The sequence below is a fragment of the Pseudoliparis swirei genome, chromosome 16, assembly GCF_029220125.1.
Source record: "Pseudoliparis swirei isolate HS2019 ecotype Mariana Trench chromosome 16, NWPU_hadal_v1, whole genome shotgun sequence".
Classification (NCBI taxonomy): domain Eukaryota; kingdom Metazoa; phylum Chordata; class Actinopteri; order Perciformes; family Liparidae; genus Pseudoliparis; species Pseudoliparis swirei.
Window position 1 is genome coordinate 22,767,190 of NC_079403.1, and position 16,036 is coordinate 22,783,225.

The window sequence follows — 16,036 nt, forward strand, 5'->3', positions numbered from 1 at the left end:
GACATGAGGAAGGAGGCGTGAGGAAGGAGACATGAGGAAGGAGGCATGAGGAAGGAGGCGTGAGGAAGGAGGCATGAGGAAGGAGGCGTGAGGAAGGATACATGAGGAAGGAGGCATGAGGAAGGAGGCGTGAGGAAGGAGGCATGATGAAGGAGACGTGAGGAAGGAGACATGAGGAAGGAGGCAAGGAAGGAGGCGTGAGGAAGGAGACATGAGGAAGGAGGCGAGGAAGGAGGTGTGAGGAAGGAAGCGTGAGGAAGGAGACATGAGGAAGGAGGCGAGGAAGGAGGCGTGAGGAAGGAGGCGAGGAAGGAGGCCTGAGAAAGGCGTAACCCAATAACGCAAACCCACAGGGAGGTAGAGGAGCACATCTCCTCCACCTCTCCTCCTCCACCTCTCCACCTCTCCTCCTCTCCTCCTCCACCTCCCCTCCTCCACCTCTCCACCTCTCCTCCTCCACCTCTCCTCCTCCACCTCTCCACCTCTCCTCCTCCACCTCCCCTCCTCCACCTCTCCTCCTCCACCTCTCCACCTCTCCTCCTCCACCTCTCCTCCTCCACCTCCCCTCCTCCACCTCTCCACCTCTCCTCCTCCACCTCTCTTGGAGAGAGAACAAGACGTCTGCGATCGTTCTCAGTGGTTCGTGTGCAGGAAGGAGAATAATTGCGAGCGGCCTGGTGTGATTTCATCCGAGTGTCTCTCCCCGTGAGGAGGAGGAGGAGGAGGAGGAGGAGGAGGAGGAGCACAGAGACGAGGCGTTGCAGCGCATCCGTCGGATAGAATAAAACACAATGAACTTCCTTTAAGACGGTCATGAGGGCAGAAAGCCCCTTTTCAATCCATTTGTATTCAATTCAATTCAGTTTATTGTATATAGCCCAATATCACACATTACAAACTCCCCTTTACAGTCCGAACACATACGACATACTGACCTTTGACCTCACATCGGATCAGGAAACTCTCCCAAAGAATTAAAAATACCCTTTCACAGGGAATGAAGTGAAGAACCCTTCAGGAGAGCAACATCCTCAACAGCTTTATACTTTTGTGATTCACGACGTGTCAAATAATATATATAACGTCTTAAAAGAGGGAGAGTCAGTGTGTGTGCAGCGTGTTAATGTCACTTAAAGGTATAATATGTATTTATTTCCACACTGGAGTGTCTAAAAACGGCTCCACCTAGGGGTTGAGTACTGACATTAACCCAAACTGTATGAATCTTTCATTTGAAGGTTGAATCACACAGGTCTCAGGTCAGGTTGAATCATACAGATCTCAGGTCAGTTTGAATCATACAGGTCTCAGGTCAGTTTGAATCATACAGATCTCAGGTCAGGTTGAATCATACAGGTCTCAGGTCAGTTTGAATCATACAGGTCTCAGGTCACGTTGAATCATACAGGTCTCAGGTCAGTTTAAATCATACAGGTCTCAGGTCAGGTTGAATCATACAGGTCTCAGGTCAGGTTGAATCACACAGGTCTCAGGTCAGGTTGAATCATACAGGTCTCAGGTCAGTTTGAATCACACAGGTCTCAGGTCAGGTTGAATCATACAGGTCTCAGGTCAGTTTGAATCACACAGGTCTCAGGTCAGGTTGAATCATACAGGTCTCAGGTCAGGTTGAATCACACAGGTCTCAGGTCAGTTTAAATCATACAGGTCTCAGGTCAGGTTGAATCACACAGGTCTCAGGTCAGGTTGAATCACACAGGTCTCAGGTCAGTTTAAATCATACAGGTCTCAGGTCAGGTTGAATCACACAGGTCTCAGGTCAGTTTGAATCATACAGGTCTCAGGTCAGTTTGAATCATACAGGTCTCAGGTCAGTTTGAATCATACAGATCTCAGGTCAGTTTGAATCATACAGGTCTCAGGTCAGTTTGAATCACACAGGTCTCGGGTCACGTTGAATCATACAGGTCTCAGGTCAGTTTAAATCATACAGGTCTCAGGTCAGGTTGAATCACACAGGTCTCAGGTCAGTTTGAATCATACAGGTCTCAGGTCAGGTTGAATCATACAGGTCTCAGGTCAGTTTGAATCATACAGGTCTCAGGTCAGTTTGAATCACACAGGTCTCAGGTCAGGTTGAATTATAAATTGAACATCCCTATTGGGATTCACCGTCTGGGGTCATCTAAAGCCACTTGCATATGACACATACCCAAGCGTAAAGAGTTAATATGACCCTAAAGCTGAACATTAAAGTTCTATCTGTTTTAATTCTTCATACCTCTTGTGAAAACATTCCTTTACTCACGTGGACGAACCGTTTTTTGGTGTTTGAAATTGGTTTACCGAAGATGTCGTGTTCACAAAAGCAGTGAAACCTATGAATAACATGGCCGGGACGTGTAAATACGGACGCATTAAAAACCCGAACGACGAAATACATCATTCGTGAAATTGTATTTCCACTTTTCCTCCTTCCAGCTCCCGTGCAGCCTGGAGCACTGGGACGAGCTGCAGCAGGCCTTCGTCCCGTACCGCGAGTTCAGCCTCTCGGAGAGCAGCGCGTGCCAGCTGCAGCTGCCCGGCCTCGGCCTCGCCCGCCAGCAGAAGGAGCTGGTGGCCTCCGACCTCTGGAGGATCGTCGTCAACGGCAACGGCGGAGAGGGAGGAGATGAGCAGAGGTGGGGTGGGGGAGGAACTTGGTTTTAGTTTACTGTGCTCGTGGGGATCTGTACACAAGTGATAGGGAGAGCAGAGAGAGAGAGAGCCAGCGATGTGTCCCTCGCCCCACATCTGGCGAGCAGGAGCAGGGAGCGGGGCTTGGAAGGCGTTCAGATCGGCCTAATGAGATTTCCCAGCACACCAAGTGCCTGTCAGGGCCCATCCGGATTCCTTCCTGCTTACCTTGAGTGTATCTAATCGAGGGGGGATGCTTAAGGGGGGGGCGGAGAGAGAGACGCCCTTTTTTGGGGTTCCCAGGCCTGGTCTGGTCTGGGTTGGGCCGGGCTAAACCGGGTTGGGTTGGATTGGTCGGTCCTGCCAAGCGCCCCCCTCCCCCTCCCCTCCCAGCGGAGGCTTTTACTCTCTACTCCCCCTCTTTACCGCGACCACTGCTTCCTCTCTTCATCTCTCTCACGTCTCATCCCCCGTCACATCTTCCGTGCTTCGCCCCATTTTTCATGTCTCTCTCTCTCCCCATTCCTTCCTCATCTTAATTTACTCCTCTCTTCTCTCTGCTTCGCCCCCGCCCCCTTTTTCTTCTTCTTCTTTTTTTTTTTTTTTTTTTTTTTTTTTACTTCTTGGGATTTAGGGAACTTTTTAGTGGAAGAGAATTGCCAAGCCCACATTCTGTGTGGCTGAGAGAGCTCCGAGAGAGAGAGAGAGGGAGGGAGGAAGGAATGAGAAAACATGTAAGAGAGAAGAAAGTACCAGCAGCACCAGAACCAGCGTAAAGTGAAAGATACATCTGCCTTCCATTACAATCACAGCCCAAACACTACATTTCCTTTATGTTTAAATTATTTGTCTTTTTTGATCAAAACTGAGTCCCCCTCCTCACCCGCCCGTTTCATCTGCCTTACTTTAGTCGGGGGGGGGGGGGGGGGGGATAACTTGGCTGCCCTGCCAACTGGAAGTAATGAAAATTGTCAACATATGATGCTTATCTTTTTTAAGGAGCACTCGGCTGCTCCGGCGTTTCTCTGGTCTTGAGCGTTTCCTGCTGGAGGTTTTCTTTTATTATTATTTAATTTTCCTGTTTTTGTAATTTTTAGTTTTTACGGTGGATCATGGTAGCAGCAAATTACAGAGCAAATGGTCATTCACTTCAATTACCTTCCAGTCAACATCATCAACCATGACATGCAATTAATGTAGAGAGAGAGAGAGAGAGAGAGAGAGAGAGAGAGAGAGAGAGAGAGAGAGAGAGAGAGAGAGAGAGAGAGAGAGAGAGAGAGAGAGAGAGAGAGAGAGAGAGAGAGAGAGAGAGAGAGAGAGAGAGAGAGAGAGAGAGACTCTCGTGGGAAACTGCGGCGGTAATAATGTACCTAAACTCTGGGGCTCGGACAGCGCCACAACGTTGTCTCTTGTCATCAACCCCCCCCCCCCCTTACGTTTCATATGACATCATGTTCACAGAGGGCTTTCTTCCCAATAAGCATTCAATAATAAGCAACTACGTTTAAATCACTTCTTAAAACCCATTTTTATAGAACACTTTTTAAGTAATGTCGTCGTTTTATGCAGTTCTTTGGTTCCCCTAACTTAGTTTATCTGTTTTTAAATTTAAATTTAAATTTTTTATTTTATAATTGTATCTTACTATTATATTTGTTTTGCCTTGATTCTCTGTCGAGCACTCTGTAATCTTTGTTTTTAAAGGTGCTATATAAATAAAGTTATTATTATTATTCATTAACTTAATTCACAATTAGTAGTTTAACACTTTTATTTACCGTTCTAAAATACCATGAACAGACAGAAAAGTGTTTTTCTTTGGTAATCACGTGTCCACCTGGCCCATCGAATGCTCTCATGCAAATCAGGTTGAAATGACGTTCAGCCAAACTCTTGGATCAGCAGAAATCAATCAGTAAAACACCCACAACGCACAACACACAACACACACATTTGGTTTCTCTGCACCTTTTAGGGTTTTTCGTACTCTGCACCACTAACTGAGTCCCTGTCGGCTGTTTCCAGCTCGGATAGTGAGTCCGGGTCCCAGCTGCCCTGCGATCAGCTGCTGTCCCCCATCGCATTGGCGGCCTGCACCCGCGTGGACTCCTGCTTCGCCCCCTGGTTCGTCCCCTCCCTCGGCGTGTCCCTCCAACTGGCACAGCTGGACCTCCACCTCTGTCACCACCTGGAACAGCTGGGCACAGGTAGGACTCCGACACGCAGCTTGAAGATAAAAAGATTACGGAGGCTGCTCCGAAGGGTTCGAATCCTCAAAAACAACATTTGAGTTCCCAACCAGCACTACATTTTTTAATATACGTACACTACCGTTCAAAAGTTTGGAGTCCTGTAGAAATATCCTTATTTTTTTAAGTAAAGCACTGTTTTTCAATGAAGATAACAATAAATTAATCCTAAATACACTCTCTACATAGTTAATGTGTAAATGACTATTCTCTGGTGTTTAATGAAGTCTTTACAGAGGTGTCTAGAGGCCCATCTCCAGTGTTCTAATGGTACATTGTGTTATCGCCTTAGAAGACTAGCGGAGGGGTAGAAAACCCTTGAAAACCCTTTTTATGTGAGCGCAGCTGAAAACAGTTATGCTGGTGACAGAAGCTATAACACTGGCCTTCCTTTGAGCCACAAGTTTGAAGAACAATATTCATATTTACAATAAAAATCATTATTTCTAACCTTGTCTTGACTATATTTTATATTAATTTGATCAAATAAGTGTGAGTTTTCATGGAAAACACGAAATTGTCTGGGTGACCCCAAACTTTTTAACGGGAGTGTACGTCTATTCATTCTGTTTAAAGCACAGATAACGACTATCGGCTACACTGATTGGTCGGGCCGGTTCAGATAAGTCTAATAGGAAATATCTCAGGTTGGTGCACAGGGGGGTGACATAGCATCATTCTGAGATGAAGATCAATACAATAGTCCTCCTTCTCTCACTTTTAAACACACACACAGCTCAGTCCTCACATAAACAACCTCTATTTATGTTGACGAGTTATATTTTTTACAGAAAGTTAATTTTATTTTAAAAAAGCCATTTAAAACAAGCCACTTGATTCAAGTTCAGGATTTTTTTTAATTACAAATTAGTAATAATGTCATCAAATATGACGACGGGCCTCATTGGAATAGCTCAATCCTTTGAATGTAAAAACAAATCCGCTCGGTACATCCTTTAAAGATAAGCACATTTAAATAACACGCTATGGATTGGATATATTATTTTAAAGTTGTGCCGTGTTTGGATCCGTCCGGTCTGTTAACGCCGCGTCTCGCTGCCTCTCTCTCTCTCAGTTCCGCCTCGACAGCTTCGTCCTTTCCTGCCCGACAGGAAGTTGCCTCAGGAGCAGGAGTTCATGGTGGGCGGCGCTCGGGAGCCGCGGGTCTTCCTGCGCCAGTGGAGCAGCGGGCCGCGTCAGTGTTGGGAGTTCAGCTTCTCCACCCAGCTGGACTGCAAGCTGCTGGAGTACCGCAACCTGACACACCTGCAGCTGCTCCAGCCGTGTGCGCTGCAGGTACAACCAAGTTATGCTGGTTTGTCGGATCCCACTGGATGTGTCTGTTTTTAGATTAAATAAAACATGCATGTGTGTGTTTCAGGGCCAGGCTGCAGCCACATGCTTCCCCCAGAACAACACACTGGATGTGAACGTGTTCGTGGAACCGGTGTTCCTCAATATCAGCCAGTATGCCATCCACACCGTGGACACCGCCCTGCGCAGCTGGCAACAGGTAACATAACGATACCTTCACGGACCAATAACCTATAAAGGTGTCTCAAAGAACCTTCAAAACATGGTTCTTTAAGGCACCATTTATGGTTCCTCTTAGAACCTTTCAAACCAGGGTTCTTTAAAGAACCATTTCCTTAAAGAGTTCTTCAAAGAACCTATAAAGGTGTCTCAAAGAACCTTCGAAACATGGTTCTTTAAGGCACCATTTATGGTTCCTCAAAGGTTCTTCAAAGAACCTTCGAAACATGGTTCTTTAAGGCACCATTTATGGTTCCTCAAAGAACCTTTCAAACCAGAGTTCTTTAAAGAATCATTTCCTTAAAGAGTTCTTCAAAGAACCTATAAAGGTGTCTCAAAGAACTTTCAAAACATGGTTCTTTAAGGCACCATTTATGGTTCCTCAAAGAACCTTTCAAACCAGGGTTCTTTAAAGAACCATCTCCTGAAAGAGTTCTTCAAAGAACCTATAAAGGTGTCTCAAAGAACCTTCGAAACATGGTTCTTTAAGGCACCATTTATGGTTCCTCAAAGAACCTTTCAAACCAGGGTTCTTTAAAGAATCATTTCCTGAAAGAGTTCTTCAAAGAACCTATAAAGGTGTCTCAAAGAACCTTCGAAACATGGTTCTTTAAGGCACCATTTATGGTTCCTCAAAGAACCTTTCAAACCAGGGTTCTTTAAAGAATCATTTCCTTAAAGAGTTCTTCAAAGAACCTATAAAGGTGTCTCAAAGAACCTTCGAAACATGGTTCTTTAAGGCACCATTTATGGTTCTTCAAAGAACCTTTCAAACCAGGGTTCTTTAAAGAACCATTTCCTTAAAGAGTTCTTCAAAGAACTTATAAAGGTGTCTCAAAGAACCTTCGAAACATCGTTCGTTAAGGCACCATTTATGGTTCCTCAAAGAACCTTTCAAACCAGGGTTCTTTAAAGAATCATTTCCTTAAAGAGTTCTTCAAAGAACCTATAAAGGTGTCTCAAAGAACCTTCAAAACATGGTTCTTTAAGGCACCATTTATGGTTCCTCAAAGAACCTTTCAAACCAGGGTTCTTTCAAGAACCATTTCCTTAAAGAGTTCTTCAAAGAACCTATAAAGGTGTCTCAAAGAACCTTCGAAACATGGTTCTTTAAGGCACCATTTATGGTTCCTCAAAGAACCTTTCAAACCAGGGTTCTTTAAAGAACCATTTCCTTAAAGAGTTCTTCAAAGAACCTATACAGGTGTCTCAAAGAACCTTCAAAACATGGTTCTTTAAGGCACCATTTATGATTCCTCAAAGAACCTTTCAAACCAGGGTTCTTTAAAGAACCATTTCCTTAAAGAGTTCTTCAAAGAACCTATAAAGGTGTCTCAAAGAACCTTCGAAACATGGTTTGTTAAGGCACCATTTATGGTTCCTCAAAGAACCTTTCAAACCAGAGTTCTTTAAAGTTTAAAGAACCATTTCCTTAAAGAGTTCTTCAAAGAACCTATAAAGGTGTCTCAAAGAACCTTCGAAAAATGGTTCTTTAAGGCACCATTTTCTCCTTTAGAGAATATACAGAAGAATGTCTTCGGTCCCAGATGGAGTATCGGGCTAAACTAACTCGCAACAAAGTGAATTTCATGAGAATGCTTTGGGGCTGTCTGCCAGCAGTGATAAAAGCGTTGCCTTTCGCTCTTCAGAGGCTACAGCGCGTCCGTTCTCCAGCTCCTAGTCCTTTGGTCCTCGTCATCTCGCGGTTCCCAGCTCTCAGCACCGCCTCTGGTAGCCAGGATACATTTGTGTGTGTGAAGCGATGCCCATGAAAACACGGTAAAATTTGAGTGCTGACACCTGCCAAGACTCCATCTGGCCTATAGTCCGCCACCCATTTGTGTACTTGCTCACACAAAACGCACACACCCCTGGCCTCTCCGGCTTCGCATGCCCCACCGCGGCTCAGCCGGGCTCAGCTGTGTCTCTGCTGACTCATACGCTGGCCCCGGGAGACGTCGAAGTACTCTCAGTGGGCTTTTCATGCATGCAGACTCCCCGCTGCCAGGTGAGAGACATAATAACTGGTGTTTTTCTAAGAGAAGCTGTGTTCCTTTACCTGCGGAAAATAAAATGAATCAAGCTGTATAGGAAATCTACTATAAAATGATTGTTCTGGCTCACGGTTTAATACCTTTGTTTTGACATTGGTGGCATCGTTGACTCATCGAACAGCTTGTACCGGCCGGGTTTGATAATCAGGCATAATTAACCCTTTGGCTTCATCGTTGCGTCATCGTAGGGCATGCGAGCGAATGTTCCCTATTTCTGCCGGTTAATTCAGCCATAAATAAAACGTTGGAAGCGCCGCTGGTGTTGTAATGAATGGTCATATTGCAGCTTTACTGGAGTGTTTTGGACATGCCGGTATCCATGGTGGGCTTTACACAACATGCCAAGCATGATTAGCTGGGATATTATTTGGTTGTGTGCTTTCTGCCAATAATTCTTTTACGGATGCTGATACGTTTGCCTTTTTTTTTAATGCCATCCAATGCCCCAGGACGTCTGAAGAAGAAGAAACAAATAGAGGTTAAGAATACTCACGCATACAAACAGAATACCTTCCTCCACAAACACAAGCCCCTGAAGGCGGCGTTTTAACATGTCCACCGGTCCACGGGATGGAGTCATAAAATGATTACGCCTGCTGTATCGTCTTGATTGGTCTAAACAGCAGCAGCCTTGTAACTTGTACAGAGCCTTTTAACTAGCTCCAGCCTTTACCACTTTGCTGCACACAAGGGGGAAAAAACACACCATAATTATAAGGCAAATGTGCTGCATGTGGGTTTAGTAGTTCTGGAGTAAGGGGGTAGCGAGGGGTCAAGTACAAAAAGGCTGATTTTATTTTTTTTAAAGAAAAAAAAAACGTTGTTCACCTCAGAGAAAGTTGCGAACACTTAGATCATTAAATATTGTTTCCCTTTTTGGTGTTTTCTCTGAAACACAATCCTTCACGTGGTTGAAAAAAAAACCTTGCATGGATGCGATTAAGCCCAAATCCGTCTGGTGGTGGTGAGGTGGATGTAAAGGACCGCTCCTCTGATGGAGGCTTGCATTCCTGACACACTCATGCATGTTCACGATGTCAATGCATAGAAAGAAGAAGAAAGAAAACGTGATCCTAATTGAAGACATAATCAGAAGCAGTTGGGAAAGTTCATTGGCCCTGTACTTCCGCAACAGAAGGATGTATCCCAACTTGTGTAATTGTTTCAGCGATTTTCATGTTTCCTGGTGTCAAGGCTGGCAGCCAGGCCTGTTGTGATGTGGCCCATAGCGTCAGCATTGAACCGTGGAGAAGATTCCTCAACCACCACACAATCGAAAAACCTCGCAAGCCAGACATAGTCGTACCAGACCGCCACAACCAGAACAGCTGGAGCGCTTCCAGATGCAGAGCAATAAATAGATATAAAAGAGTCCTGCTCGGTGTATGGTTGCAATTTATTCTCGGATAGCCATGTCGAGTTATGATATACAGTTGTAGTCATGGTAACATGGACTTCTCTTGTTCCCGTGATAACATCCCCAAAGGTCTTTCAGGCAGTCATAAACACACATGCCAAATGTCTTGTCATTTCTCTTGACATAAATGTATAATCCATCTATTATGATACTCAGAAAGCTCCCAAGCCGGCAGCCCCTCGTCCTCTTCCTTACCTCACCTGCCACGTCTTCCTTGACCGCCAACCGCCAATCAAGTCCTCGTAGATCAGCTCAAAGGAAGATGGTTTGATCCCTGGGTTCACTTGTCCAAGAGCAAGACTCCGAACCCCAAGTGGCTCCCAACAATCAGGCCAGGGGTTAGAAAAGCGGCCAATTGTTAAGCGCTGTGTCCATTGAGGAAAGAAAAGCTCCACATAAGTGCAGCGCATTCACCATTTACCATTCGAATGAAGCTTGATTTATGTTGTCTCAAGAAGAGGACAGTAAAACTCGATCTTGGAACACTTCGCCTCTCGCTTAGACGACCGATGAGCCCCTGTGGGGTCAAGAAGTTCTATTTATCGGGTTCCGGTTTAGCCAACTTTTCTTTTCCGTACGTTGCTCGTTGTTTACATTCCGATTACCAACTTTTGAGATGCGAAACTGGAGTTCCCGTTGAGAGCGCGTTATTCCCACCATTCATCCGATTGACAGGATCATTTTAAACCAATGAAAAGTCAAGGTGATCGTCAGACAATAACCAATGGGGTTCCCATGTCGGCCGACTGCGTTGAACTAAATCCCGCTCAGATTGGTTTTTACGACTCTTTGCTACTCTGACTACAAACGGAAACCAGAACGCTTCCGACACCAAAAGCTCTCCTTCATTATTTGCCTCCTCTCCTAGCTTGATAGCCCCATGTGGGCCCAACCTCACCCCCCCCCCCAACCACTCTAACCTCAGGCCTCCATTTTCAATTCTCGGTCCCTAGCCCCACTTTCAATCTTTGCTAACCCCCCTCCCAACCCCCTCTAACCCCAAGGAAGTGGCTTTGGTGGAAAGCCACACGAAAGCCCAGTAGTATTTACACACTGCTTTCTCACAGAACGTTCACAGGCTACTTACATGTGCCATTGAGACAACAGGAATGTTCCTCCTGTCCTTTTTGCAACCGGAAAGAAAGTGATAGAGAGATCGGGTTCTTGTTTGTGGCAGATGTGTGTGGGCGAGGGTCATCGACAGCAGAACATATAGGCGATTGTAGATCTGAATATTGTTTCAGTATGTCCCTTTTTACAGGTTTCGCTATCTCGCCCCATAGCGTCTTGTTTCATGAGTATTTCTTTTTGCCTATGGTGTCATTGTTTACAGTCTGTTTTACAGACATTTTACTGTACCTTGTCATTTAACACATGTGCCACGATGCCAATGCCGATCCGGGCTCGACTCTGTGAAAACCGTAAGTAACAGTATCCGGGGTGGATTAGCGAAATGGATCCTTTGAGTCCCAGTAGGACCGCGTCTGGAGGAGAAGCTGCCATCTCCAGCTCTTTAACGAGGAAAGACGTGTTGACTGTTTAAATATCTTTGTCTTAATATTTGTTCACTTAAAGTCGCCCCCTGGGTAGACGCAGAGTGATCGTGATTACGGGGCAGGGAGCTTTTGCCTGACGTGCGTATCGCGTTGCCTCGTGAATCTTTAAAAAAAAGCGGAAAGACGATACCATCAAAAGAAGCGGGCTTAGCGATGGCATCTTAGGGATGGCAGCAGGAAGTTTGTAAATCGCAGTGTCCGTTTCAAATGGGGAGCGCAGATAGTGTTCCGCTATAAAAGTGGAAATGGATTTGAACCCACTGTCGCAGCTGTCCCGTCTATATTTGCTCTCTCTCTACTCCCTCTCATCTATCATCAAGTGTTCTTCTTTTATTATAATGGCGTAAAAAAACTTTCCCATCCGTTTTCAATCTCGACAAGCCGAGGACCCTGAACGTGCTTGGCAGTCAAGAAGTCTGAGCTTTTTTTTTACTGCCAGCCTCTCTTCCACCATCAACCCCACCACCCGTTAAAAGCACACAGCGAGCTGGGCTCCTTGTTCGGATGGCGTATTGTTTGAGAAGCCAGTCATGTTGTTGACAGTCAGGGTAGGAGTGTCCAGGAGAGATTCCATCGGGGCCTGAGAGCCTCTGGAAGGAGCTCAAGTTTTTTTTTAAACACCCACGTGCCTTCGTGCAAACTTCGTGCTGTTTAGAAATTTGTGTCTTTGAGATCCTGTTCCAGGAGACTCGACACGCTCATCTCGCCAAAGAGCGCCTCTTCAATGAGCTCTTCGCCAATGAGCTCTTCGCCAATGAGCTCTTCTTCAATGAGCTCTTCGCCAATGAGCTCTTCGTCAATGAGCTCTTGCCAATAAGCTCTTCGCCAATGAGCTCTTCTTCAATGAGCTCTTCGCCAATGAGCTCTTCGCCAATGAGCTCTTCTTCAATGAGCTCTTCTTCAATGAGCTCTTCTTCAATGAGCTCTTCGCCAATGAGCTCTTCGTCAATGAGCTCTTCGCCAATGAGCTCCTCTCCAATGAGCTCTTCGCCAATGAGCACTTCTTCAATGAGCTCTTTTCCAATGAGCTATTTGCCAATGAGCTCTTTGTCAATGAGCTCTTCTTCAATGAGCTCTTCTTCAATAAGCTCTTCTTCAATGAGCTCTTCAATGAGCTCTTCGCCAATGAGCTCCTCTCCAATGAGCTCTTCTTCAATGAGCTTTTCTTCAATGAGCTCTTCTTCAATGAGCTTTTCTTCAATGAGCTCTTCTTCAATGAGCTCTTCTTCAATGAGCTCCTCTCCAATGAGCTCTTCGTCAATGAGCTCTTCGCCAATGAGCTCTTTTCCAATTAGCCCTTCGCCAATAAACACTTCGTCAATGAGCACTTCTTCAATGAGCTCTTTTCCAACGAGCTCTTCTTCAATGAGCTCTTCTTCAATAAGCTCTTCTTCAATGAGCTCTTCTTCAATGAGCTCTTCTTCAATAAGCTCTTCTTCAATGAGCTCTTCAATGAGATCTTCGCCAATGAGCTCTTTGCCAATGAGCTCTTCTTCAATGAGCTCTTCGCCAATGAGCTCCTCTCCAATGAGCACTTCGCCAATGAGGTTTTCTTCAATGAGCCCTTCGTCAATGAGCTCTTCTTCAATGAGCTCTTCTTCAATGAGCTCCTCTCCAATGAGCTCTTCGTCAATGAGCTCTTCGCCAATGAGCTCTTTTCCAATTAGCCCTTCGCCAATAAACACTTCGTCAATGAGCACTTCTTCAATGAGCTCTTTTCCAACGAGCTCTTCTTCAATGAGCTCGTCGATGAGCTCTTTGCCAATTAGCTCTTTTTCAATGAGATCTTCGTCAATGAGCTCTTCGTCAATGAGCTCTTTGTCAATGAGCTCTTCTTCAATGAGCTCTTCTTCAATAAGCTCTTCTTCAATGAGCTCTTCGTCAATGAGCTCTTCGTCAATGAGCTCTTCGCCAATTAGCTCTTTGCCAATTAGCTCTTCTTCAATGAGATCTTCGTCAATGAGCTCTTCGTCAATGAGCTCTTCTTCAATGAGCTCTTCGTCAATGAGCTCTTCAATGAGATCTTCGTCAATGAGCTCTTCGTCAATGAGCTCTTCAATGAGATCTTCGTCAATGAGCTCTTCGTCAATGAGCTCTTCAATGAGATCTTTGTCAATTAGCTCTTCGTCAATGAGATCTTCGTCAATAAGCTCTTCTTCAATGAGATCTTCGTCAATGAGCTCTTCGTCAATGAGCTCTTCAATGAGCTCTTTGTCAATGAGCTATTTGCCAATGAGCTTATCTTCAATGAGCTCTTCGTCAATGAGCTCTTCGCCCCCCCTCCCCCCCATTCGAGGTGACGTTACCAGCGGATGGCGTTCCCAGCGGACGGCGTTCCCCGTGCAGCTTCGCATGGCTCCGGTCTTCCTGCGAGGCTTTATATACCGTTGACCCCATTGCTGCAGTTTGGCCCTCCACTGTTTTTCTCCCCCAACAAACAACAATATATTGATGGCCATTCACTCTACCTGCATGTATGTCTTTTGTTGTTGTTTGTCTGTGTCTGCTGTTATATATTTTATTTACTCTGCATGCTTTTATGTTCTTTGTCTCTGACATGGATGGAGTTCTCCCTTTTCTTATTTGCTTTGTCCATTTTGAATGTGAGTCTTCTTGTTGCATGTCTTGTTCGTACTTGACAATCTCCATGACTCGCTATTCTTACTATTAATTGTTTGTGCACCCATTGAAAAGAGTAAATATTGTACAAACATTGTGTTTGTAATCTTGTGTTTTTAGGTTTGTTCTATGACATCTGCCTCTCGGGACTACAGATGGAAAATAGCCTCTTGGCTATAACTCTGGCACATTTACTGACACGTTCTTCTTAATGTGCACTGTCCCTTATCAAATAAAACAAAGACGATGACCGCTGCGAACAGGAATGCCTGCCGAGTGTCCCATTTTGTGCCGAGCGTTAGGGGGGGAAAAAGCAACCAAAAAAACGAACCGAGCGGCCTTTAAATGAGTTGACATCTCTTTCCTTGTTTGTCTCACGGCCAACATGTAGCTTCTCCAGAGAGAGAGAGAGAGAGAGAGAGAGAGTGGGGATTTACCCCCCGTTTAGTTTAAAGCCGCTCCGGCCTTGATGGCTGTTGTCTCATTCCCAGGGGTGATGTTAGTCATCTCTTGCTCCTACTGACTGGCAGCCGCACGACCGAGATCTGCATCTTTATTATTCCTCCAGTAAACACCCTGACGCTGTGTTGTCTCTCTCTCTCTCTCTCTCTCTCTCTCAGAGTGGGCGACCGGAGGCCGAGGAGCTGGTCTTCAGCCACTACGTGATCTGCAACGACACCCACGAGACGCTGCGCTTCGGCCAGGTGGACACGGATGAGAACGTGCTGCTGGACAGCCTCCACAGCCACCAGTACAGCTGGAGATCCCACAAGTCCCCTCAGGTATACACACACACACACACACACACACACACACACACACACACACACACACGCACGCATACATAGCCCAAGGGCTGGGAGATATCTGATGACCCCTGTGGTTTTGGTTGGACTTTTGAATGCACACATATATGTATACACTCTCTCACACACACACACACACACACACACAGAAACACATTACATGTCCATGAAACACAGACAGTTACACATATTGCATAATACAATATGTTATTACTCCATTTTAAGACCGTATACAATCAGTAAACGTCGTCATTGTGATGTCACTGTGGTTTTGAAGCCTCAGGTTCAGCATTTTAGCCGTCGCCATTTTGTTCTTTTTTCTGCAACCTGAAATGACACCCAGACTTTGTGCCACCTTTTATAAAAAGGTTCTGCGAGGAACCAAAAAAAGGTTCTCCCGCGGGGACGAAGAACCCCATTAAGATCAAGCAGTACACACAGAGACATAAAGCTCACATGGTACCTACAAACACACACACACACACACACACACACACTCACTCTGGACCATGCAATCTGTGTACCTGGATACACGTGTACTACAGGTGTGTGCAGACACACACACACACACACATCCGGTAAATGTATGTAGAAATCCATACTCATTGACATGAGCTTATACACTCTGCCCACAGGCTCACAGAGGGTTACACACACACACACACACACACACACGTCGTCAGCGCGCCGCCACTATCTGTGTGTTTCTGTCGGCGCTCTGACAGTGCCCTGACAGCGTTGTTAAAGAAGATTGATTATATTTAACCCTTTGTGGTTTTGAGGTTGAGCGGAGGGGGTGGGCTGGCGATCCGTGGCATACGTGTGTGTGTGTGTGTGTATTTTTGGTACGCACATGTTTCGGGACCCCCGTGTGCTTCACGTCGAGTGTGAGAAAGTGGAGCTTGAGAAAAGACATGGCCATAATTGCTCGCAGTAAGTCAAGTAAGTCAAGTTGTATTAATCATCAACCCGTGGTTAATCTGTGCTCTTACCTCACTCCTTACACACACACGCTCACACACACACACACACACTCTTGGAGAGTGGCAATCTGGCGTATCAGCCCAGCGAATACCAAGTCTCCTATTTTTGAGTCAAAATGACCTCTGTGTTTTTTTTCCGGGGTGTTTTTGGAAGAGAGATGGTCCGAACGGGGCCAAGCGCC

At 45.6% G+C, this 16,036-nt stretch overlaps 1 protein-coding gene across 4 annotated transcripts in view; it reads left to right on the forward strand.

The window, feature by feature from the left end:
- The window catches only part of LOC130206618 (intermembrane lipid transfer protein VPS13B-like), a 401,351-nt gene that overhangs the window by 330,207 nt on the left and 55,108 nt on the right, over positions 1-16,036 (forward strand). For all 4 annotated transcript variants that reach the window (XM_056434667.1, XM_056434665.1, XM_056434669.1 and 1 more), the window contains exons 42-46: positions 2,443-2,642; positions 4,663-4,844; positions 5,962-6,182; positions 6,268-6,399; positions 14,686-14,847. In XM_056434667.1, coding sequence (XP_056290642.1) covers positions 2,443-2,642; positions 4,663-4,844; positions 5,962-6,182; positions 6,268-6,399; positions 14,686-14,847 — 897 coding nt within the window. The remainder of the gene's footprint in view (positions 1-2,442; positions 2,643-4,662; positions 4,845-5,961; positions 6,183-6,267; positions 6,400-14,685; positions 14,848-16,036) is intronic.